The sequence below is a fragment of the Carassius auratus genome, chromosome 28 (genome assembly GCF_003368295.1).
Source record: "Carassius auratus strain Wakin chromosome 28, ASM336829v1, whole genome shotgun sequence".
Lineage (NCBI taxonomy): Eukaryota > Metazoa > Chordata > Actinopteri > Cypriniformes > Cyprinidae > Carassius > Carassius auratus.
The window spans coordinates 8191894-8212115 of record NC_039270.1 but is presented as its reverse complement, the minus strand read 5'-3'; the positions used below and the strand labels follow the sequence as shown (position 1 = coordinate 8212115).

Here is a 20222-nt window from a genome sequence, read left to right as displayed (position 1 = left end):
TTGCTGGCCAATTAAGAACAGGGATACTATTTGGAAATGGCTGTCCAATAGTAAAACAATGGAACATAGATACAATCCAATTAAAAAGTCTGGGAGCAAAGATATGTTTTCCACTTTATTTCAAAAGTTGCAATAGAAGGTGCAAGACGGATGTCCAGGGGCAATTGATTCCAAAGACGGGGGGTGGGGGGGTAGTTTTTAAGCATGAAAAAGGGGTTGTTAAGGGAGCCCTGTGAGAAGACCTTACAGATCTGGGGGATGAAAAGGGAGTAAGATGATCTGTGAGTGAGGATGGCGCTTGACCATTAAGAGCTTTAAAAACAAACAACAACATTTTAAATTGAATTCTAAAATAGACAGGAAGCCAATGAAGAGAGGCTAAAATTGGTGTAACGTGATCTGTTTTCTTTGCCCTGGTCAACAGCCTTGCAGCAGCATTGTGTACCATCTGTAAGCGTGCAAAGGATGTCTGAGGAAGACCCAAATATAATGTATTACAGTAGTCAAGGTGGGAGGCGATAAAAGCATGAATGACTTTCTCCAGAATGACACCAAGGTTCCTGACATGGGAGGAGACTGAGGAGAAATGCTTGACAAGCTCATTTATGAGACCACTTCTTAACCTTAGGGGGCCAAAGACGATTACTTCCGTTATATCTTCATTTAGTTGAAGAAAGCTATTGGACAGCCATTTCTTGATGTCCCCAAGGCAGGCCAATAAGGTTTCAATGCTATCGCCAGCTTTCATTGGCATGTACAAATGGGAATCATCAGCATATAAATGAAACATTATGTCTCCTAATAATGTCTCCCAAAGGTTTCATATATACATTAAAAAGAAGTGGCCCTAAAATAGATCCTTGAGGCACTCCACAGATAATAGGAGCAACAGATGAAGAGAACTTTCCTAACTATAGGATGTCCTATTTTGTTCATCCACTCAAATTTATTATTTTATTATTATTATTTTTACTGTAGCTTTTATATATAAAAATCCATACATTCAAAAATGGACTCTTTGATCCCAATAAATAAAAAATCTATTTTTGTTATTTCTATTTTAGTTATTTCTGTTAGAGTTTAGGTGTTTATTCTTAGAACAATGCAGAAACATGTATGAGAATAATACAAATATTAAATATTTATATGTAATAAAGGACAATATTAAATACATTTTGTAGTGAACCGAGGTCAACATTTCCACTAATGTTCTAATGGGTGGGAAAAAGAAAAGCCACTTTCGGAAACGGATAAAAAAAACTTGTTAGGAATTCCTAGACTTGCAAAGTTAAGAAATTTTTGAATATTTGCAAACTTTTGTTGGTTCACTGAACCAACAATTCAGTGTTTGCTTTTCTGGATGCACTTCAATCCTTTGCAATATGTGGTCAACAAACAGAGCAGTTTCCAACTTTGATAAAACACCTTTTTTTTTTACTGGAGGAAGCTTTCTTGTTTATGGACTGGTATTTTAGCCAGAAGTGAAGCTTTAAAATGAAAACACACAGCATTCCATTTTATAAGACATGAATTAATGTACTTGAGTCGTGTAAATAACGTGTTCGGACACTCATTCTGGGCACCCATTGGGGAGTAAGTGATGTAATACTAACATTTCTCCAAATCTGTTCCAATGAAGAAACAAACTCATCTAAAAATCAACTATTGAGTATTGAGTTAACTATTCAAATCCAGAACACATCCAGAACATTAAATCTGCTGTATGTAGGTTTGTGTATTTTTGCAACATCAAAGTCCCCTAAAGTTAAGTTAGTCAAATTCATTGTCATTATAAACATTATCAATCTGTACTCAACCTGAAGTTTCTACTTGTGTACATAAATAATAGAAACAGGGTCTTTCAGAGATGCCTTTATTGTGCATTTTGGAAATCCAGTGACACTGACACAGTACAGAATCCTACACCCTAGTCTCCCCCATTTCTCCCAAGTATATAAGAAGGAAGTACCTTAATCCTCTTTGCAATCTTAATTTAAACTGAGAGAAAAACGGAAAGAGAAATAACTGGCTGCGTTTTCCACAAACAACATGCATTCTGTGGTGTTGGGGGGCGGGGGGTTGAAGGGGTGACGTTCACACGGCTAAAAACAATAAGAGGACATTGAAGCATGATCCGCTCTTACTGGTCCACTGTGAGTCAGTCTGTCAGATATCTGTTCATCTTATGTCACGTCCTTGAAAATAAATCATAAAAAAAAAAACAAACATGGAAAGAAACAAAATGCTCAATCCTTAAACTGTCTTGCTATACATAAAAGAAGATCATCTGCTTAAATATGCAAATGGAAGGACTTTCTTCTGCATTTTATAGTGTGATTTTCTCATTTAATCATTTTCGTAAACATGTCCTCTCGGTCTAAAAATGTTCTGTTCTAGGGTAAAACTAGGCCCTTCATGAACAGGGCATCTGTCGGATCTCTTGGTCAAATGACGTATCTTCAGCAGAAATGATTGGTCCTGAAGAATGTTTAATCTTCCTCGCTGCCACTAGCCGAACGCTCCTATACAAAAACATTAGAGAAAGAATTAGCATAAAGGAGCAACAACATGAGTGTAAATAGCACCACCCTGCATCCAAAAACAGTTTTTCAAAAAATGTGTGCAATTTAAAATAGCATCTTGTTTCCAACTGTAAGGTGATGTAGTCTTGTATTACCCCTTAAGGATCAGAAAAAACTGCCACAAAGACATGATTCATATCTTATTCTGAGCCAGGTTACAACTACTTGTTCAATTCTCCAAGTCACTATTTTATGCCTGATATCCACTTTTCCATGTCATTGCAGATTGTAAATTCAAAGATACACTTCAACATTACACCTAAAATGTGACTTAAAGTGTATCAAGTCTAATTTTTTTTTTAAATGTCTATGATACACAGGTTACATGTACTTACTATTATAATAACAATTAATTATGCACAAGTAGCTCTAAGCCGAGCTCTAATCCTAATCATATGTACATGTAGTTAATTAATATTACTCAGTACTTAAACGTATAATTATAGACTAGAGCTGCAACTAACGATTATTTTTTCTGTCGACTAATCTAACGATTATTTTTATTACAATAAATAATTAATCTAATCTAATGTTCTTTTTTTAATTAGCTAATGAATCCTTTGGATAACTTTACAAAAAAATATAAGCACAATGTGGCGAGTGGGGCGGGGCCGAGAGGCGTGGGAACGAGGAGTGAGGCCAGGTGTAGTGATTGAAGATGAGCTACACCTGCGCCCCACCGCCAGTATCGAGTCCCACGTAGGAGATGGAAGGATATAAAACTGGAGCGACGACCGTGAAGGACGAGAGAGGACCAGGCCTGGGATATTATTTTATGTTTTGGCTTTTATTTGTGCGCGTCAGTCGCCGTGAGGGGGCTGACGCGCTGTTTTGTTTATTTTTCAATTATTAAAATTATGTTTTGATTGTGCGCCGGTTCCCGCCTCCTTCTTCCTGATGAGTACAAAGGTTTTATCATTACACACAACTTCTATAAGTACAATATAATATTTCAACCTTTATTCATTTTCAACCAATGTGGTTGAAGTTTTTACAGTATAAAATAATAAAGAGGCAAAGAAAATGATTTTACTATGGTAAATATGAGTTTATGATAGCGTTTATAATTAAACCACAGTAGCCATAAATTTACAGTTGTCTGAGACGTCATGAAATGTTCTTTAGCATCACAAGCCATAAAATGTAGTCCGGGTTCTGCTATGGTTTAGCATGGTTTCCAGAGATCTGGAGCTGATTCGGGGAAGCTCGGTGGTTTGTGATTGTTGTCTCGCGGCGCGCTGTCTTTTAAGGGACCGTTCAAATATCACGTCTTTTGCTCGCTCAAGTTCGTTATTTACAATTCTAGGCACGTGATAAGCGCGCTCATAATGGAAGCTACGCGGTCGCGACGCGCTCATTTTTTCCAGGCATGTCCGCACCGCATCGAATTAAAAACATCTCAACTTTTCAGAATGCCGCTAGCGCAAGAATATCCAGGAAGTTGGTCACCAGATCACACGGTAACCAGTTAAACCGAAACACAGGGAACAAAGGGCCATTTTATTTGTCCTCTGTTTAAAGTATTCCCATACTTTTGATAACAGTTTGTTTTTGTGTTAAAATGCGACTGTCTCCATTCCCAGTATGCCATTACGTGAGATGTAAACAAACAGTGTGACGCGTCGACGCATTTCACGCACGTCGACGTATTTTTGTAGTCGACGTAATCGATGACGTCGACACGTCGTTGCAGCACTATTATAGACTGTAACAAGGACACCTTAAATTTTTTTTTTTTTTGCAAATTAGCACACATGATTGAAGGCTGTGTTTTAACCAGTTTCTTTTTTGGTGTACTTCTCCTTTAAGTTCCATTTTAATCAATCATTCATGAGTACCTCTTCCTGGTCCTCCTCACTTTCTTCATCACTAATGACAGGTTTAGGGCGCCAACTGCGTCCGGTTCGCCGTCTTCCCTTGCCTCTCTCCACCTTTTCCTTTCGGCTCAGCTTTATCTTCACCTTCACTGAACGAGCTAAAAACACACAGACACATGTTAATCATGGATTTAAACTATGTGTTGCACATGCAAAAGACTCTGCTTGGATAATAGTTGCACTGTACAAGATATTTTCATTACAGTCATCTTTTAAAGGTCCTATGACATGAAAATTTCACTTTCTGTGGTTTTTTAACATTAATATGAGTTCCCCTAGCCTGTATATGGTCCCCAAGTTTCTAGAAATTGGAATCAGTGTAAATTGAGATTTTTCTATCTTTCTCTGTCTTTGAGAAAATGGAAGCTCAAACAGGCTGATCTTGAATCTCCTCGTTGTGACGTTGTAACGAGAATTGTTACCTCCCCTTTCTCAGCTTTGCCCGCCCAAAAATTTACATATAATTCAGTCGTAATGTCAGCACAGGCGACAGGCGTTACAAACAGACTTTTATGATATGGATTCAACCGCCACAAACAGCGAGTGACAGTGTTCATTAATGCCTGATCTGTGATCAGTGATTGATGAGTAGCTAATCATTCAAGTTCACACAGACTTTCTTTCTAAATCGTTTAATACTGTTTATGCATCAGTGAATCAAGCCAGTGACTTAACGATCAACTTCACGTTGTTTCTCTTAGTAGCATGAAACAAATCTGTTATTTAAATTGTGATTTAACTACAGAGAGCGATCAAAGAACGCTCGCTTTTTTCCGGAGCTGTTACACATCGCGAGTATATCTGCACACTTGCCCAAACTGCCGTTACAATGAATGACGCTGTTATGCTGCACAACGGAGCTCTTACTGTATTCATGTGTTTGCTGTTAGCTGTGGTGAAAGCATTTTGTGAGAAAATGTGTTGCAATAATGACGAGATCACTGCATCCACACGATAAACAGACTCTGTCTACTCAATGCTCATCACTGCAGCCTTTCATGTGATGGGGAAAGATTAAAATTTTTTTTTATATAATCCACACTTCCACGATTCGTTAATATCAGGATATAAAAATGCTTTTTATTTCTAAATTTTAAATGTAAAAATCATACTAACAATATAAATACACCTAAGGACACATTAAAAAGCATTTAAAGAAAAGGAAATAATTCATGTCATGGGACCTTTAATACTCACATTCAGACTCCGATCCTTCATCTGCCTCGTCCTCTTCCTCCTCGCTCTCTTCTCCCTCACTCTCTTCCTCTTTCTCGATCTTCTGCCGCACGCTGGTGAACACGGACTGCAGCACGATCGAGTCCTCGTAGATCTGAAAGATCACATTACAAATGAAGTACTCCAACTCTGTAACGCACTAATGTTGTTACCACTAAAAGCTATTCAAATATTCAAATGCACTTTCTAATTAAGCATTTTATATTTAACAACAATCTAGATTATAAAAACTAATAAGATTAAATATTAATAGAGCAAATATTACCAGTGATCCCTCCAGGTTGAAGGTCTGAGCGTTCTGACAGAGCAGCATGACGTCTTTCTCCAGGTCATTCAGAGTGCGGTACTTATGACTCTTAATGCGTTCCTGCACAAAACAGAGGGCAAGATTATTTACTAATATATTATGAATTACCAGGTACTCATAATATAGAAAACTTAAATTGCTAAATGATAAAAACCAGCATTGCAATCGGAGTAAAATTGTTCATAAAAAGGGCTACTAACAGCTCCGAGTTACACCTTAAATATTATTATTATTACGATTAGTGTGCATATTTACTGTATTTCAATTGGAGTTGGTAAATCAGTCAAAGCATTTGCAAATGAATCGCTTAAAAATACAAGGAAATGGGCAAACCTTGATCTTCCTGAAGTCCACAGGCTTGCGAATGAGTTCGTAATATTCTGGCAGCTCTTTACGTGACGGCAGTTGAACAAACACCTCACTCAGCTGTCTTCCATTGCTGTAAAAAATACAACAACAACAAAAAGCACAACTCTTGAAAAAAGCATGTTTATCTATATTAAATAAAGCATAAAATATCAATATACTAGACTGTCAATCAATAAATAAATAACAATGTTCACCATTTTGAACAGAATAAGACACTTTTCGGCATATGAAACAGTACAGAATTCATGGGTTTGCCTCCCAGCAAAGTTAACATTCACAAACTAATAAAAGTGTAAATCTTTAATGCAGTGTATAGTTCTACACTAACTGTAATAGCTTTTAAGTAATAGAAACTTTTCACATTAGTGTGTCAAAAAGTTACATGCATGTTCATGCAGAAAAATTTACAAAAAAAAAAAAAAAAATTCATAGGTTACCCAGCATTTCCTACAGCTCAAAAATCAGTGTAGGTCAAATTGGCCCATAATATAAGATAGGGCTAGAGAAGTTGACTGAAGTGACTCACCCATCCTTGTATTTGATGACTGCGTCCACAATCTTCTTCATCTTCTTGGTGAGTGAGGGAGGATTGGGAGAGAGCTTCTCAGCAGGAGGACGACCTCGTTTCTTCTGTTTCTTACTGTCGTCATCTTTATCTCTGCTCCGCCCACTGGAGCTGGGCGTGGCCGGGCCTGGAAGGTCGAGGTCACGGTCGCGCCTCCTCTTCCGGGTCGTTTTCTTGTAGCGCACCTCTTCTTCAATCTCATCAAGGGTGCCTTCTTCGATGGCCTGAGAAGCAGTAAAGTACGTCAATACACCTTCCTTCATATAAGCAAAGGTTCGATACAGTGCAGATGTGATTCCTCATTCACCTTCAGCCACTGTTTCTCTGTGAGAGAGTCGCTGTAGTCCACTTCTTTTCTTTGACGGGAGCCACGGCCGAACATCTTCTCCTCTTCTTCTTCGCAGGTGAGCCTTTCCACCTCGGCGTCGTCCTTCATGATCCAGGTGGGCAGCTCATCCTCCTCCATCAGCCGGGGTTTGCGTTTCGGGTTGCGTGCCTCTTCGCGACGGCGGTCGAGATCCATGCGCTGGACGAAAGGAAAAGGAAAATCAGGAGTCAGAACAAAGAGTGTCAATGTAATTCAATTGAAGCAAGCAGGGCTGCTGACCATGAAGTGATCGAACTCTTCCTCGCTTCTAGCGATCATCTGGTTAACAGTCTCGTCATCTGGCACTTCATCTTCCTCCTGAGACGTGAAAGAAAACAAAGTGAGTGAATTTTAATTACAGAGAACGGAGGTTGTTGACAGGACACTGAAATTGTCGATCATAAACGGGTGTCTGTACCTCATCCTGCTCTTCGTGCTCCAGGATGGCCTGCAGGAAAGCCCTGCGCTCGTGGCTGGACGACTTCTGGTCGAACATACCGGCCTGGATGACCTTCTGGTCCACGTTCAGCTTGTATTTGGCAGCGGCCAGGATCTTCTCCTCCACGCTGTTCACGGTGCACAGACGCAGCACACGCACCTCGTTCTGCTGCCCGATACGATGGGCGCGATCCTGGGCCTGCAGATCCTATGACAGACAAGAAAGAAGAAAATATTGTCAAGAAATAAAACCAGCAAGAGATATTGTATCAAATCCAATGATCAAATGATTCTAACACTAAAGATTCAGTTACATAATTAATGCATTACAAAATGACTTCCAAATTATATATATCTATTCTATAATGATTCTAAAGATTCTATTGTACAGTGAGATCAATTAAAACGATTCTAAAGATTCGATTCCACAATGATTCTATACTAAAGACTCAATTCGCCAATTAATGAATTCTAAAGATTCTATTGCAGAGTGATACAAATCAAACGCTTCTAAAAATTCTATTCCACGATGATTCTGACCTATGAATAAACCTATTCCAAAATGTCTTCAATGATTCTATTATATACTTTTATGTAAACTGTAACCAATCGGTCTACAATAGAGTGAGCGGGATTTGTGAACAAATAATGACCACATCAAGAGTTACCCCTATTAGTTAAATACCACTGTATTTAAAGGGACAGTATTGTACCTGGTGAGGGTTCCAGTCGCTGTCAAAGATGATGACAGTGTCAGCGGACTGCAGGTTCAACCCCAGACCTCCTGCTCTGGTACTCAGCAAGAAGATAAAGTACTGAAAGGACGGATCATTAAAGTTCTTCAGCAGCATGCCACGATCCTCAGCCTTAGTGGTTCCTGCAAAGACAAAAGGACGCTGCTAGCACGATTAAACAGTCAGCGATTCATACATTTGAAATTTTCAAATAACAAACAGCAGAGAAAGTCATTCAGTAGTTTCCCAGGACTGCAGAAATATCTTCCTAAAACGGTTCATTCTGGTTGAAGTGACTCACCGTCCAAGCGGAGGTATTTGAAGTTACGGTAGGCGAAGTAGTCCTCCATGATGGTCATGAGCGTGGTCATCTGACAGAAGAGAAGCACTTTGTGGTTGGTGGCACGGAGCTTCGGCAGGATACGGTCCAGCAGTTCAAACTTACCAGAGGCACGGTACAAATCAGGTCTGAAGAGAGATCATACAGTACACGATCAGAGAGAAAATCAACGAGAATACATCAACATTTTAGTGCTCTACGTACCCCTGAACAATGCCTCCGGTGAAGCCCAAGTGCTCAGAGAAAGATTCCTGCAAATGGAAAAACATCAAATGAGGTGCCATAAACCTAGCAGATAAATGCACAGAATATAAATGATCTTCTATGAGGACTGTGTGAAACAAATGATCACCTCAATTTGCTGGAACATGTAAGGGTGATTGCAAATCTTCCTCAGCTGCATAATAGTGTTCATCAGAGTCTTGGTGCCGCCTTTACCCTGTATCAAACATGAAGATGTTATTATATTAGAGAATCAGAAACACTCACACATTCTTGATGGGAGTCATGTCTTCTCACCTTCTTGTCTTTCTCCGAGCCATCGGTGAGCAGCACTCCTTTAGCCTGCATGTGTCTGTACAGCACTCTCTGTAGAGCCGACATGTCGCACTTGATCACATATTCCACCTGAACACAAGAAAACAGTCACTTTTCAATGTAAAAAGAGCAGATGATAAAGTGTGATGTTATTTACGCAGCAAATCAATTCGTAAACGACTTTGTTGTTTTAAGTCTCCATGTGGCAATTTACATGTATCAAAAGGTTTGACTAAAATGACACAGTCCTGTTTACATGTTTGGGGTCAATACATTTTTATCAGTGTAATTAGTAACAGCACAGACTTCTACATTGTTACACAAACCTTTTAAAGAACGCCGAAGAAATAAAAATCCCGCAGCACAATGTTTCTTGAGCAGCAAATCAACATATTACAATGATTTCTTCAGGATCAAATAGTAAAATGTGTAATAAATAATGTGTTTTAAATGTGATCGAATAAATGCAGCCTAAGCTAGTGAACAGTAGAGCATGTGGATAAATATTGCTGTTTATTTCTATGTATTTCTTAATTGATGCATATAAACAAAACAATGTTTCCATGCTCTTTAATGTTAATTAAAACTGCGGAAAGTATACATTGAATATTGCACATATCCAAGAATATTTTTCTTGTATTTATTAAATAGTACTACTTGATACTTCCTTTGATTGAAATGGTAGGAAAAGTAAAAAATAAAAAAAATTTAAACACCCTTAAACTCTTTCCCCACCACCAGCATTTCTGAAAAAAGATTGCCAGCGATTTTTATGATTTTAACTAAAATTTGATGGCCTCCAGTATATTATTGTTGTATGAATATTTGTTTTATTCTAGCTTAAAGCTTTCTTTTTATTATAATCAGATCTTGAATATAGGTAGGTTTCATAAAAATGTATAGTTTTGAGCAAAAAGGTGATAAAATCATATTTTTATCAAAAACTATAATTATCAAATAAATAAATCCAGTAAATAGCTTCCAACAACACTTCCAAAGCTTGCACAGTTACACCACTTCCTGCATCAACACTTCCTCCATAATATTATGCAGTTTTCATTTACATAGCTGATGATCGCATTATTTTTAGTAAGCATTTGTTTACATAAGAGATCGCTCGTTTTCTTCGTCCTGTTCACGTGTTTTTGTTTGGGAGGATTTGTGCTCGTTCAGAAGAGGTGTAATAGCGCCCCTGAGTGTATAACAGTGAAAACATGAAAAGCCGTAAAAACTGGTCTTTGGCGGGGAAGCGTTATCTTCTAAAAGACGAGATAACCCGTCAATGACAGGGAAAGAGTTAAGCTATGTCAGAACAAACACACAAATTGAATCTATCTTTTTTTGGGCTGAACCGTTTCAAGCAAACCTTCTCGGGCAGTTGGGCCTCCACTTCTTTCTTGAGTCTCCTGAGCAGGAAGGGCCGGAGCACTTTGTGCAGACGACGGATGATCAGAATGGTCTCTTCTTCGTTCAGGTCCACCTTTAGAGCACGACAGGAAGTAGTTTAAACATTGTACGTTTATAGAGCTAGACAACACAAACAGAAATTCAACTCACTGTATCCTGTCTAAATGTACTAGTACAGCTACTAAAAGTTTTCATACCTTCTCTCCGGTCATGGCGAACGGAGCATTGAACCACTGCTCGAAGGTGCTGCAGCTCTTGAAGATGGTGGGCAGCAAGAAGTTGAGCAGCGCCCACAGTTCGGGGAGCTTGTTCTGCAGCGGCGTGCCGGTGAGCAGCAGACGCCGGGGCGCCAGGTAGTGTGTGTTCAACACCTGAGTCAGTTTGCAGTGGTGATTCTTCATACGGTGGCCTTCGTCCACTATCATGTACTTCCAGCGGATCTGAAAGAGAGAGGAGCGTCAGAAACGGAGCAAGCGGTTCCCAGACAAAAAAGCTTGTTAAAAAAAATTAATAACTTGTCATGATGATTGATGATAGTTCAACAACTGGCAAGTTCAGGCCCAGCCAGAGGGTGGCCAATCAGAAGCATACCGTCCTTGATTTAATGCTCAAAACGCAGGTTTGTGTCTAGCACGCTTCCATATCATCTCAAGTGTAGACACTATGTAAATAAGAGATTCATTGTGCAAATGTAAAGAGTTTTGTGAGATCACAATGAACTAAGATTGACAGATTAGTGACTATAAAGAAAACACTTGATGGATGCTTTCTAGGCTATATATAATCCCATCAGAATTTGTATGAAATTTTTGTTTTTCATGCTGTTAAGAGGACCAGCAGCCACATACACTGCAAGGTTTGGGGGAAATGGCATCCACACACAAATGCAGAATTCACTCTTGAAATCGCAATAACTGACACCGTGATAACTACAACAATAATCTGTGTAAGAACAGACGTGCATTGAGGCTAGAGAAGCCTCACTAATGTTAGGTTTGTACCTTGGCCAGCACTTGCTTGTCTTTGATGATGTACTCATAAGTGGTGACCAGCACGTTGAACTTGCCGCTGCGCAAGATAGGAAGAAAAGCACGGCGAGCAGCGGGAGAGCCCTGAGATGAAAACAAGCAAAGAAAATTAGTTATTATATTTAACCTTCACTTACTTGCATCAGTCAGTTTTATTTTCTATTACTTCGTATTAGTTTAGGGAAAACCGATGAATTTGCTCAAAACTGTTTTCTGACATCATTTCAACACACTGTTCACTGCATCGTTTAATCGAGTAATCACCTTATACGAAACTTTCACCACAGATGGAGCCCACTTATCAAACTCATACACCCAGTTCGACAGAGTCCTGTTAGGAAAACAAATCCTCATAAATACATATCACTGTAATTATATGTTTGAAATATAACCAAATGCAATAGATCAATAATACAAAATGATGGCGGTTTAGGCATAGATAAAGATATAGAAACAACATTTCTACACTGTAGAGTAGGGCTGCATAATAAGTATCCAAAAAAAAAAAAAAATGGAAATATGGCTCATTAAACCATGAAGGCTGCGACTTAAAAAAAAAAGCACTTTGGGTTTCAGAGTGAAGTATGGCACAATGTTCATCTGCACACTTGAAGATCAAGATAGTGTTTCTGTGTACAGTAAATTAACAAAGACAATCTGAAACACCCTATCATTAACTGCACATGTAAATAAACAATCTGCTGGAATAAAAGTTTGGAAATGACAAGTTTAAAATGTAAAAACTTTGTAATTTTATAGATGTACCATCATTTTTTATAAACTCACTTTTGTCCCTTTTTTATAGTATAACAGTAATATTAAAATACATTTCCTAACACTTTTTTTTATTTTTTTTTATAAATCAGAACAAATTTATTTTGTATTTTTTGTATACTTTTGGTTACCGAAATAGGGTTGAGTTGGTTCTTGTACAGAGTATACCTTAAGTGTAAACACCCCCAAATTTTCTATATATATATTTTTTTATATGCAGTAGAATGTAGAATGCATTGTAGAATGATTCTTTCCATTTATAGTTTTTTAAAATCATCTAATATAATGTAAAGAAATATATAAATCGTGGAAAGATGAAATACCACAATGTCAGTTTTTCAGTGTGGTGCAGCTCTACTGTAGAGAGAGTGAAGAGTGACTCACGAGAGGGGGACGATGATGAGGAAGGGTCCGTTGAGGCGTTTGTACTCCATGAGGTAGGTGATGAGTGCAATGGTCTGGATGGTTTTTCCTAAACCCATTTCATCAGCCAGAATGCCATTTAGGTTATTATTATACAGAGACACCAGCCACTCCAGACCTTTGATCTGCAGACGAGACAGATGCAATAACAGCATGCCATTTATCAAATCTGATCAGCTCACTAAAGACTTCGAGGTGCATTTGCAGTTTGTTTGGTCTGTACCTGGTACTGTTTGAGCTGTCCATTTATTAGCAGGCTTGACTGTCTGTCCACTTTCTCTGTGACTTGGTGAGCCACAGCGTAGTACGACTGCAGTCCTCTCACGAATGCTGCATTACCGTATTCATCGTCCACATCCTGCTTGGCATGCCTGTTTAAGACATCATGGGTATTACCATGACAGAACAGAAATCCAAAAGGAGCATGGGACAGGACAATATAATCCCATCTGGATGTCTGAAAAAAGCACAGCTCTAAACCAGTAACGTACTCAATGATGTGACGGGCGTCCACCTCGGACACATCCTCACTGTCTGGATCTGTAATGATCTTCTTCTCCTCTGTTGGGGCCTGAGACGACTGAGGCTGTTCCTCCTCCTCCTCCTCCTTTACAAACAATAAATACAATAGTACATTAATGAAATGAAATATAAAGATCTTGAGTTACACTATACGGTTCAATTAATACACATTTTACATCTTATGTGGGCGTTACATCAAATCATGAATGGTTAAAGTAGCTTTTTAATATCAGTCTACTGTACTGTACACTATTAGTGCATTAAGACGTGTGTATCATGTCATGAAAGTAGTATCACATGATAAACTAGACATTAATCTTATTCCGATGATGCCCTAGATTCGGACATCAAGGCCGTGAACACACAAACAAGAGATCTTTCTCTTCAAGTGCATGTAAAACCCTTGCAGAAAGCACAGTGCTCAAGAGACTGAACAGAAATACAGATGTGAGAGCTGAAGAACAACCACACCTCTTCCTCCTCCGAGCCGCTGTCTTCGCTATCAGATCGCGGGGCCACCGCGTACCTACAGACAATGAACAAAATGACATTTATACATTTTCATATTCATTTTTAAACATGCTGCTTTAGATATATGTAAATTATAAATGCATGCTAAGCGTTTATGATATGCTTCTCCTATCCTTTTCAATAAAGACACACCAGTACTGAGGAACAGCACTCATATATTCTGAAAGAACGAGGTCCCTGAAGTGTCTCACTCACCCAGGATTCATCTCCAGCCAGGTATCCAGTTGGCCAGCTCTAGGAGCGTCCATCCCAGTGAGGATCTTCCCACTGTCCACGTGAATCACCTTCACCGGGAGGTCACTCATTTGACTGGTCTCATCCAGCGGCTACAATAGGAGACAAAAACATAGCTGTCTTGGATTAATTACCTCCGTTTGCGGCTAATAAGGGTCCGTGATTTTCAATTACATAATCTTACAAATTACGCATCACTGTTACTTGCAGACAAGTATCTAGCAAATAAAAAAAGTATAAAGCTTAACAAAACTATATAAAAAAATAAATAAAATCACTATAATTTCATGCACTAAAATTTACAATTCTGATATTTCAAGTTGAAGCCTTGAGATAATAATATGCAACACTTAACAGTGATGTTTAAATAAAATTCCACCATGTCCAAGACAATATCTGCAATTGGTTATGAGATATTTCAAAAATTGTTGCAATTAAATCAGAATTATACTCAGAACTCCATTACAAAAAACAAAAGCTACATTAGCGCAAATGATATAATATATATATATATATATATATATATATATATATATATATATATATATATATATATATATATATATATATATATATATATATATATATATATATATATATATATATATATATATATATATATATATATACACACACATATATATATATATATGAGAACCAATTTCCCCCTCTAGCCATTTCCCTGGTTTTCTCGTCTACATTCACGCCATTTACAAACCTCAAAAACTGGTGAATGGAGGATGCCACAATATCAGCCATTTTTGTTGTGTCATTGGTTTTGTGATAACAGAGATGGAACTGAAACAGGCATGAACATCTGACTAAACCTCCTATGACCACTTGCTGTGTTACATATCATCAAGGCTGAGAAAAGAACAGAACGCTGCAGACAACAGGTAAATACTGCCATCGCTGGTTTCCATGTTCGTGGAGTAAATATGTTTGCATGGCTTTTTCAAAACGTCGGGTAGCCGGTGTTTTGTATGTGTTTGTCCAATCAGTGTACACTTACATCACTGGTAGTGCCTATAGAGCCGTTTTAGCTCCTGGAGCTAAATTCATTCCTAGTTCCTGTGGAGCGAATGTGCATAGATCTAGGAACTATGAAGAAGTTCAAATATACTTTAAGATCTCACCTCTCCATCTGGACCCAAAGCAGGAGCTCCACCCTCAACGTTCTCCGGCTTCTGTGAGGAGGAAAGCAGAGAGGAAGATAAACACCCGAGTACAGCTCGACTTAGACTCCATTATGGAGAATCTTTCCAATCCAGTGAATCTCATCACCTTCTTTTTCTTCTTCTTCTTCTTGTCTTTGAGGGCCTGGACAGCTTTGTGAGCTCTGACCAGCTCTGTGAGGTTGGCCACATACTCGTCCGTCTGCTGTAGCAAGTAAGCCAGACGTTTGTCCTTCTTCTGATCGATCAGCTTCCTGTAGCCCTCTTCATCTTCAGCCTTGATGAAACGCACGCAAAAGATGCTTTTAAGTCATCTGCTCAGAAAGTCTACCAGTTTAAACTGGTCTTTATTTAAAGAACAAGTCTGTGCATCTCACCATCAGCCTTCTCATTCTCTCCTTCTCGATACGCTCATTCTCCTTCTTCTGCTCTCTCTCAGTGTTGGCGTGGTACGTTGCTACGGCTTTGGTCACCTTCTGGATCTTCGCCGTGATGGAGCGGTGATATTCCTTGAAGTCCTTTGCATGCTGAAGGATGCTGTTGAGATACTCCTACGAACAAGATAAGAAAACAATCTTCAGTCATTTGTGAATCAGCTTAAAAAGTGGGAAAAAAAGCAGCTAGAACCGTGCGTTACCTGATGTTTCTGACGGCGCTTGCGCTCCTGCTCGATCTTCTGCTGTTTCTCCAGTTTCTCTGTGATGCGAGCCTCACGCAGGGACTGTCTCTTGCTGCGCTTGTAGGCCTTGCCGTTCAGCGCTGTCTCCAGGGCTGTGTCACGCCTCATACACACTACGACCTCCTGGCGGAGCTGTGTTGAGAAGAACAACACTGGTCAAACACCACTATAATGTAGCGGGACAGGGCTGAAGTCAATCACAACCACCACCCAGAGCATTTTGCATTCAAATTCCCAGCAAGATATACGTTATCTGACAAAAATTCAAGAATTTCAAGACAAAAGGGGGTGAATTAAAAAAAACATCAGTACTTGTGCTGCGTGAATAAAATATACTTTGAACTGGGTCATAATGATAACACAATTGCAGTTTGTAAGCTCTGCAAAAAAGGAAAGTCAACTTTTCTTTGTAATGAGCAGATACAAGTCATACCTGTCTCTGAAAGTTCAGGAGCCTAAGTGCCTTGAGCTCGATGTTGGCTTTGGTCCTCAAGTCTCCAGCCAGAGAACCTGGAAGGTTCTCCAGCTCCTGAATACGATGAGCAATACGAGCCTGTAACCTGACAGGTGGGAACAGCCACATCAAATGTTGGTAAAACCGGTTAAAAAGGTTGTGTTTCCAGGATGTGTTTACTCAAACATGAATAGTTGCCCTTTCTTTTCTTCATCTCACCTGTACTCTCTCTCCTGGAGGACCTCCACTGGGTCCAGACCCCGGGGTTTCTGGATGGGTGTGATGCGGTTCTGTTTCTGATGAAGCACCATGGGCGGCTGGGTTGGCTGTCCTGGAGACTGGGTCTGAGGGGGCATGACAGGTGAAGCGGCGGGAGGAACCGAAGGTGGTGCTGGAGACGGGCGGCCCGTGGGCTGAGGAGGTATCAGCTTCTGTGGGGCACTTGCAGGGGCAGCAGCATTCACCATTGGCCCTGGGATTACCAAGATGTGATTAATACGTGACTCTGAGATATGAGTGTCTCTTTGCAGAATGCAATAAGGCATTATTGAATATTGAATTGATAATTGTAAGTGATTGTGGATCGTTTTTACAATTTACTGACCTTCAGGCCAGGATTTAGGTGGTCCATTAGTGGGTTGTCCCTGCATGCCTGGAGGAACACCAGAAGGTCCTGGAAGAGGCATGTTTGGTCCGGCCATTCCTGTAACACACAGTTATTTTTATTAATATAAATTATTTTAAATGACCATTTAGGAGATTTTCTAAAGTTTGAAAGGTTGATATTTAAAATACTATACTACAATATTTGATTAAGCTTTTTTTTTTTTTATTGTAACTGAATATTTAGTACTGAGAAATATTTATTTCATATATATGTCATTAATGTGCAGGAAATTCTTTCAGAAAATAATGCAATAAAAAAGGATCGTAAAACACCCTTTATGTCATGTAATTTCATATGGTGCTTATTTCAGCATTTTAGAGAGCTGAATTTAACACGAGATATCACCTCACCTTGTGGTCTGTTGTAGTTGGGTCCCCCCGGTCCAGGGCCTCCTGGTCCAGGTGGTCCGGCTCCAGGTGGTCCTGAGGCAGGGGGCATGTTGGGCATCCCCGGCTGCATGCCTGGCATGGGCCGTTTTCCCTGCACGGCCACCTGGAGGTGGTCAGGTAGAGCTTGCCCGCGTGCCAGCATCTTATAGGCCATGATCTGTGCGCGCAGTTGGTGAAGCTGGTTTTGGTTAAAAGGAGTGGGTCCGCCAGTGACACCAGGCCCACCTGCATTAGGAGGTCCTCCGCTGGGTCCCGAACCAGCAACACCTCCGCTCCGGTTCTGCTGACCCATGACCTGCGGGTCACCGGCCTCCATGGCACCAGGACCAGAGGGCATCATGGGACCAGACGGAGGGCCGTTAGCAGGTACCGGACTGGGGGCATGTTCAGAACCACCCAGAGGAGAGGGGTAACCTAGAAAAAAAACATAGACCATTTGATTTTGACATTTTCAGAAGAAAATTTAGAAAAATGCCAAAGATTAATAGTATTCCAAATTTAACAAACAAGGTCTAATTTTATGAATAAAAATTAGAATTCACAAGTTGTACCAGTAAAATATAAATGTGCACAACAATTACAAGACTGCGCAAACAACAACAAACTTGCTTTCAACTCGTTAAACACATACTACTTTTATATTAGTTTCTCTTTCTGTCATGACTTTGTGGTTTCCAACAGCTGTGGGTTTTTCGGTTTCAAAAGGGTAACCCTTGTTAACCCATCATTTCGGTACTCAAAAAATGAAAATGTCACATAACCAGGTTTCTTTAAGAACCTGGTTCTTGACGCATACAGCTCTATTTTTTTTAAAATAATTTTATGACTTGTAGAAAATTTTTGTAAATAAGTATAAAGAATGGCATTGGTTTTATTTTTAGAGATAAAACTTTTTTTTTTTTTGTGCACATTTTTGTGTTTTGCTTTGGTACCGAAATTGGTACAGAGAACTGTGGATTTTCACTGCTATCGTTACCGAATATAGAAATTTTGGTACCATGACAACACTAACTCAGTCTAAGCCTAAACAGTTTAGTAGTGAGCGCAACCATTCAGTTCTCTATATAACAGACACGGAGCTCACAAAACATCTGTATATCTTAGATTTCACACGTGCAAATATCATAGCAAGAAGGACAGCGAACCCATATACTTTCTGAAACTTGACATCATCAAACGTCTCGCCCCTCAGACACTGCTACGTCATGTAACAGCAACCAAAACATGAACGATTGTCTTTTTATTAACTAACATTAACACAGATTAATAAATGTATTGTTCCATGTGTGTTTGTATACCATGCACGGGGTTTATGCGCATAGTCCAAGTCTTCGGAGACAGAATTACAGCACCACATACTGGACTGGCATGTATACTACATCGTTTTGTGGTTTCACGTTATCGCAGATATTTCTTGAGACGAGGGGAAAAAATTATTGGATAGGGAAAGCTCTGGCTTCATGTGGACGCAGCCAAAGAGTGCAAGCAACAGACAGATACAAAAAGAGCACTAGAAAATGAGTGCAAAACAGAACAAAAAGAGTTATAGAGCAACTGACAGATTCAAAGAAACAGGCAGAAAAATACACAGAATGAGATCGATCGAACCAAAAACAGCAACAGACTAATGCAAAGAAACAGACCGGCAAACAACAGAAAGACAGATTGACAGAGCAATAGAGACACAGCCACAGACAGAGCAACAGAAACAAAGATAGAGAGACAGAAAAAGTGACAGAGCATCAGAAAGAGTTATAGATCGGCAGTCAGAGAGAGAGAGAAAAAAAAAAGGCTCGGGCACCAGACAGACAGATACCTTGAGAGTGTTGGTCCATAGGACTGGGTGGAGGTCCCATGCCACTGTGGCCACCCTGTCTCATGCCCATACTCTTCATTTGAGCGTAGCGCTGATCTTCAGGAATGCCTTTCTCATGCATGCCTTCCATGGGCTTCAAAACAATACCAAATAAAGAATGACTCAAAGAAACCATCCAAACAGCAGAAACAAAACATGGCACAGAACCACAAATAAATCAGACACATGCTGATCAATTCTGGCAGTACCTTGTGCATCTGGTGCATGTTGTCCTGGGGGTAACCTGAGGGACCCTGTGGAGGTAGCGGGTGTCCTGAGGAGGGGGGCCCAGGGCTGGGGCCCATCATGCCATGAGCAGAGCCAGGTGAGGGTCCAGGACTAGGCCCTAACATGGCCCCTGGAGACGGCCCAGGGCCTGGGGAAGGGCCCGGCCGAGGGGTCCCGCCCATAGGTGGGTCAGGGGTGGACATCTCTCAGCAGAGCCGGAAGAAGAGAGAGGCAGAAAGAGAGCGATCTGTATGTGTTTTCAGAAAGCCTGTAATCGAAAATAAAACTAATTTGAATCTGGCAGCCTTGATGAACAAGATACATAGGGCCCTATGATTTAGGCGATATGGGAAAACACTGACAGAATCCAGTCATAAAAATCAAATTCACAGTTTAATGCAGAATGTCACGGAGTTTGTCAAATTCTGAATTAATTAAAAGTAGGTTGTGATTACACAAATCAAATCATGATATGAACTAGTATCTGTACATATTAAGCCACAA

General features: G+C 39.8%; 1 protein-coding gene across 1 annotated transcript; it reads right to left on the bottom strand.

Annotated features, from left to right (window-relative positions):
* Positions 1 to 1857: 1857 nt before the first annotated feature.
* On the bottom strand, positions 1858 to 19921 carry LOC113046671 (transcription activator BRG1-like). Its single transcript, XM_026207559.1, is given in 33 exon segments — positions 1858 to 2522; positions 4421 to 4557; positions 5657 to 5789; positions 5961 to 6062; positions 6336 to 6441; positions 6898 to 7217; positions 7220 to 7462; positions 7544 to 7621; positions 7722 to 7949; positions 8455 to 8618; positions 8777 to 8943; positions 9020 to 9066; positions 9168 to 9254; positions 9335 to 9442; positions 10719 to 10832; positions 10957 to 11199; positions 11761 to 11871; positions 12052 to 12118; positions 12946 to 13109; positions 13208 to 13355; positions 13476 to 13591; positions 13978 to 14032; positions 14233 to 14363; positions 15408 to 15458; positions 15556 to 15723; positions 15824 to 15997; positions 16084 to 16257; positions 16559 to 16685; positions 16799 to 17051; positions 17184 to 17282; positions 17597 to 18049; positions 19452 to 19584; positions 19700 to 19921. Coding segments are annotated over 33 exon segments (4956 nt in total). The 3' UTR covers positions 1858 to 2489.
* Positions 19922 to 20222: the final 301 nt, after the last annotated feature.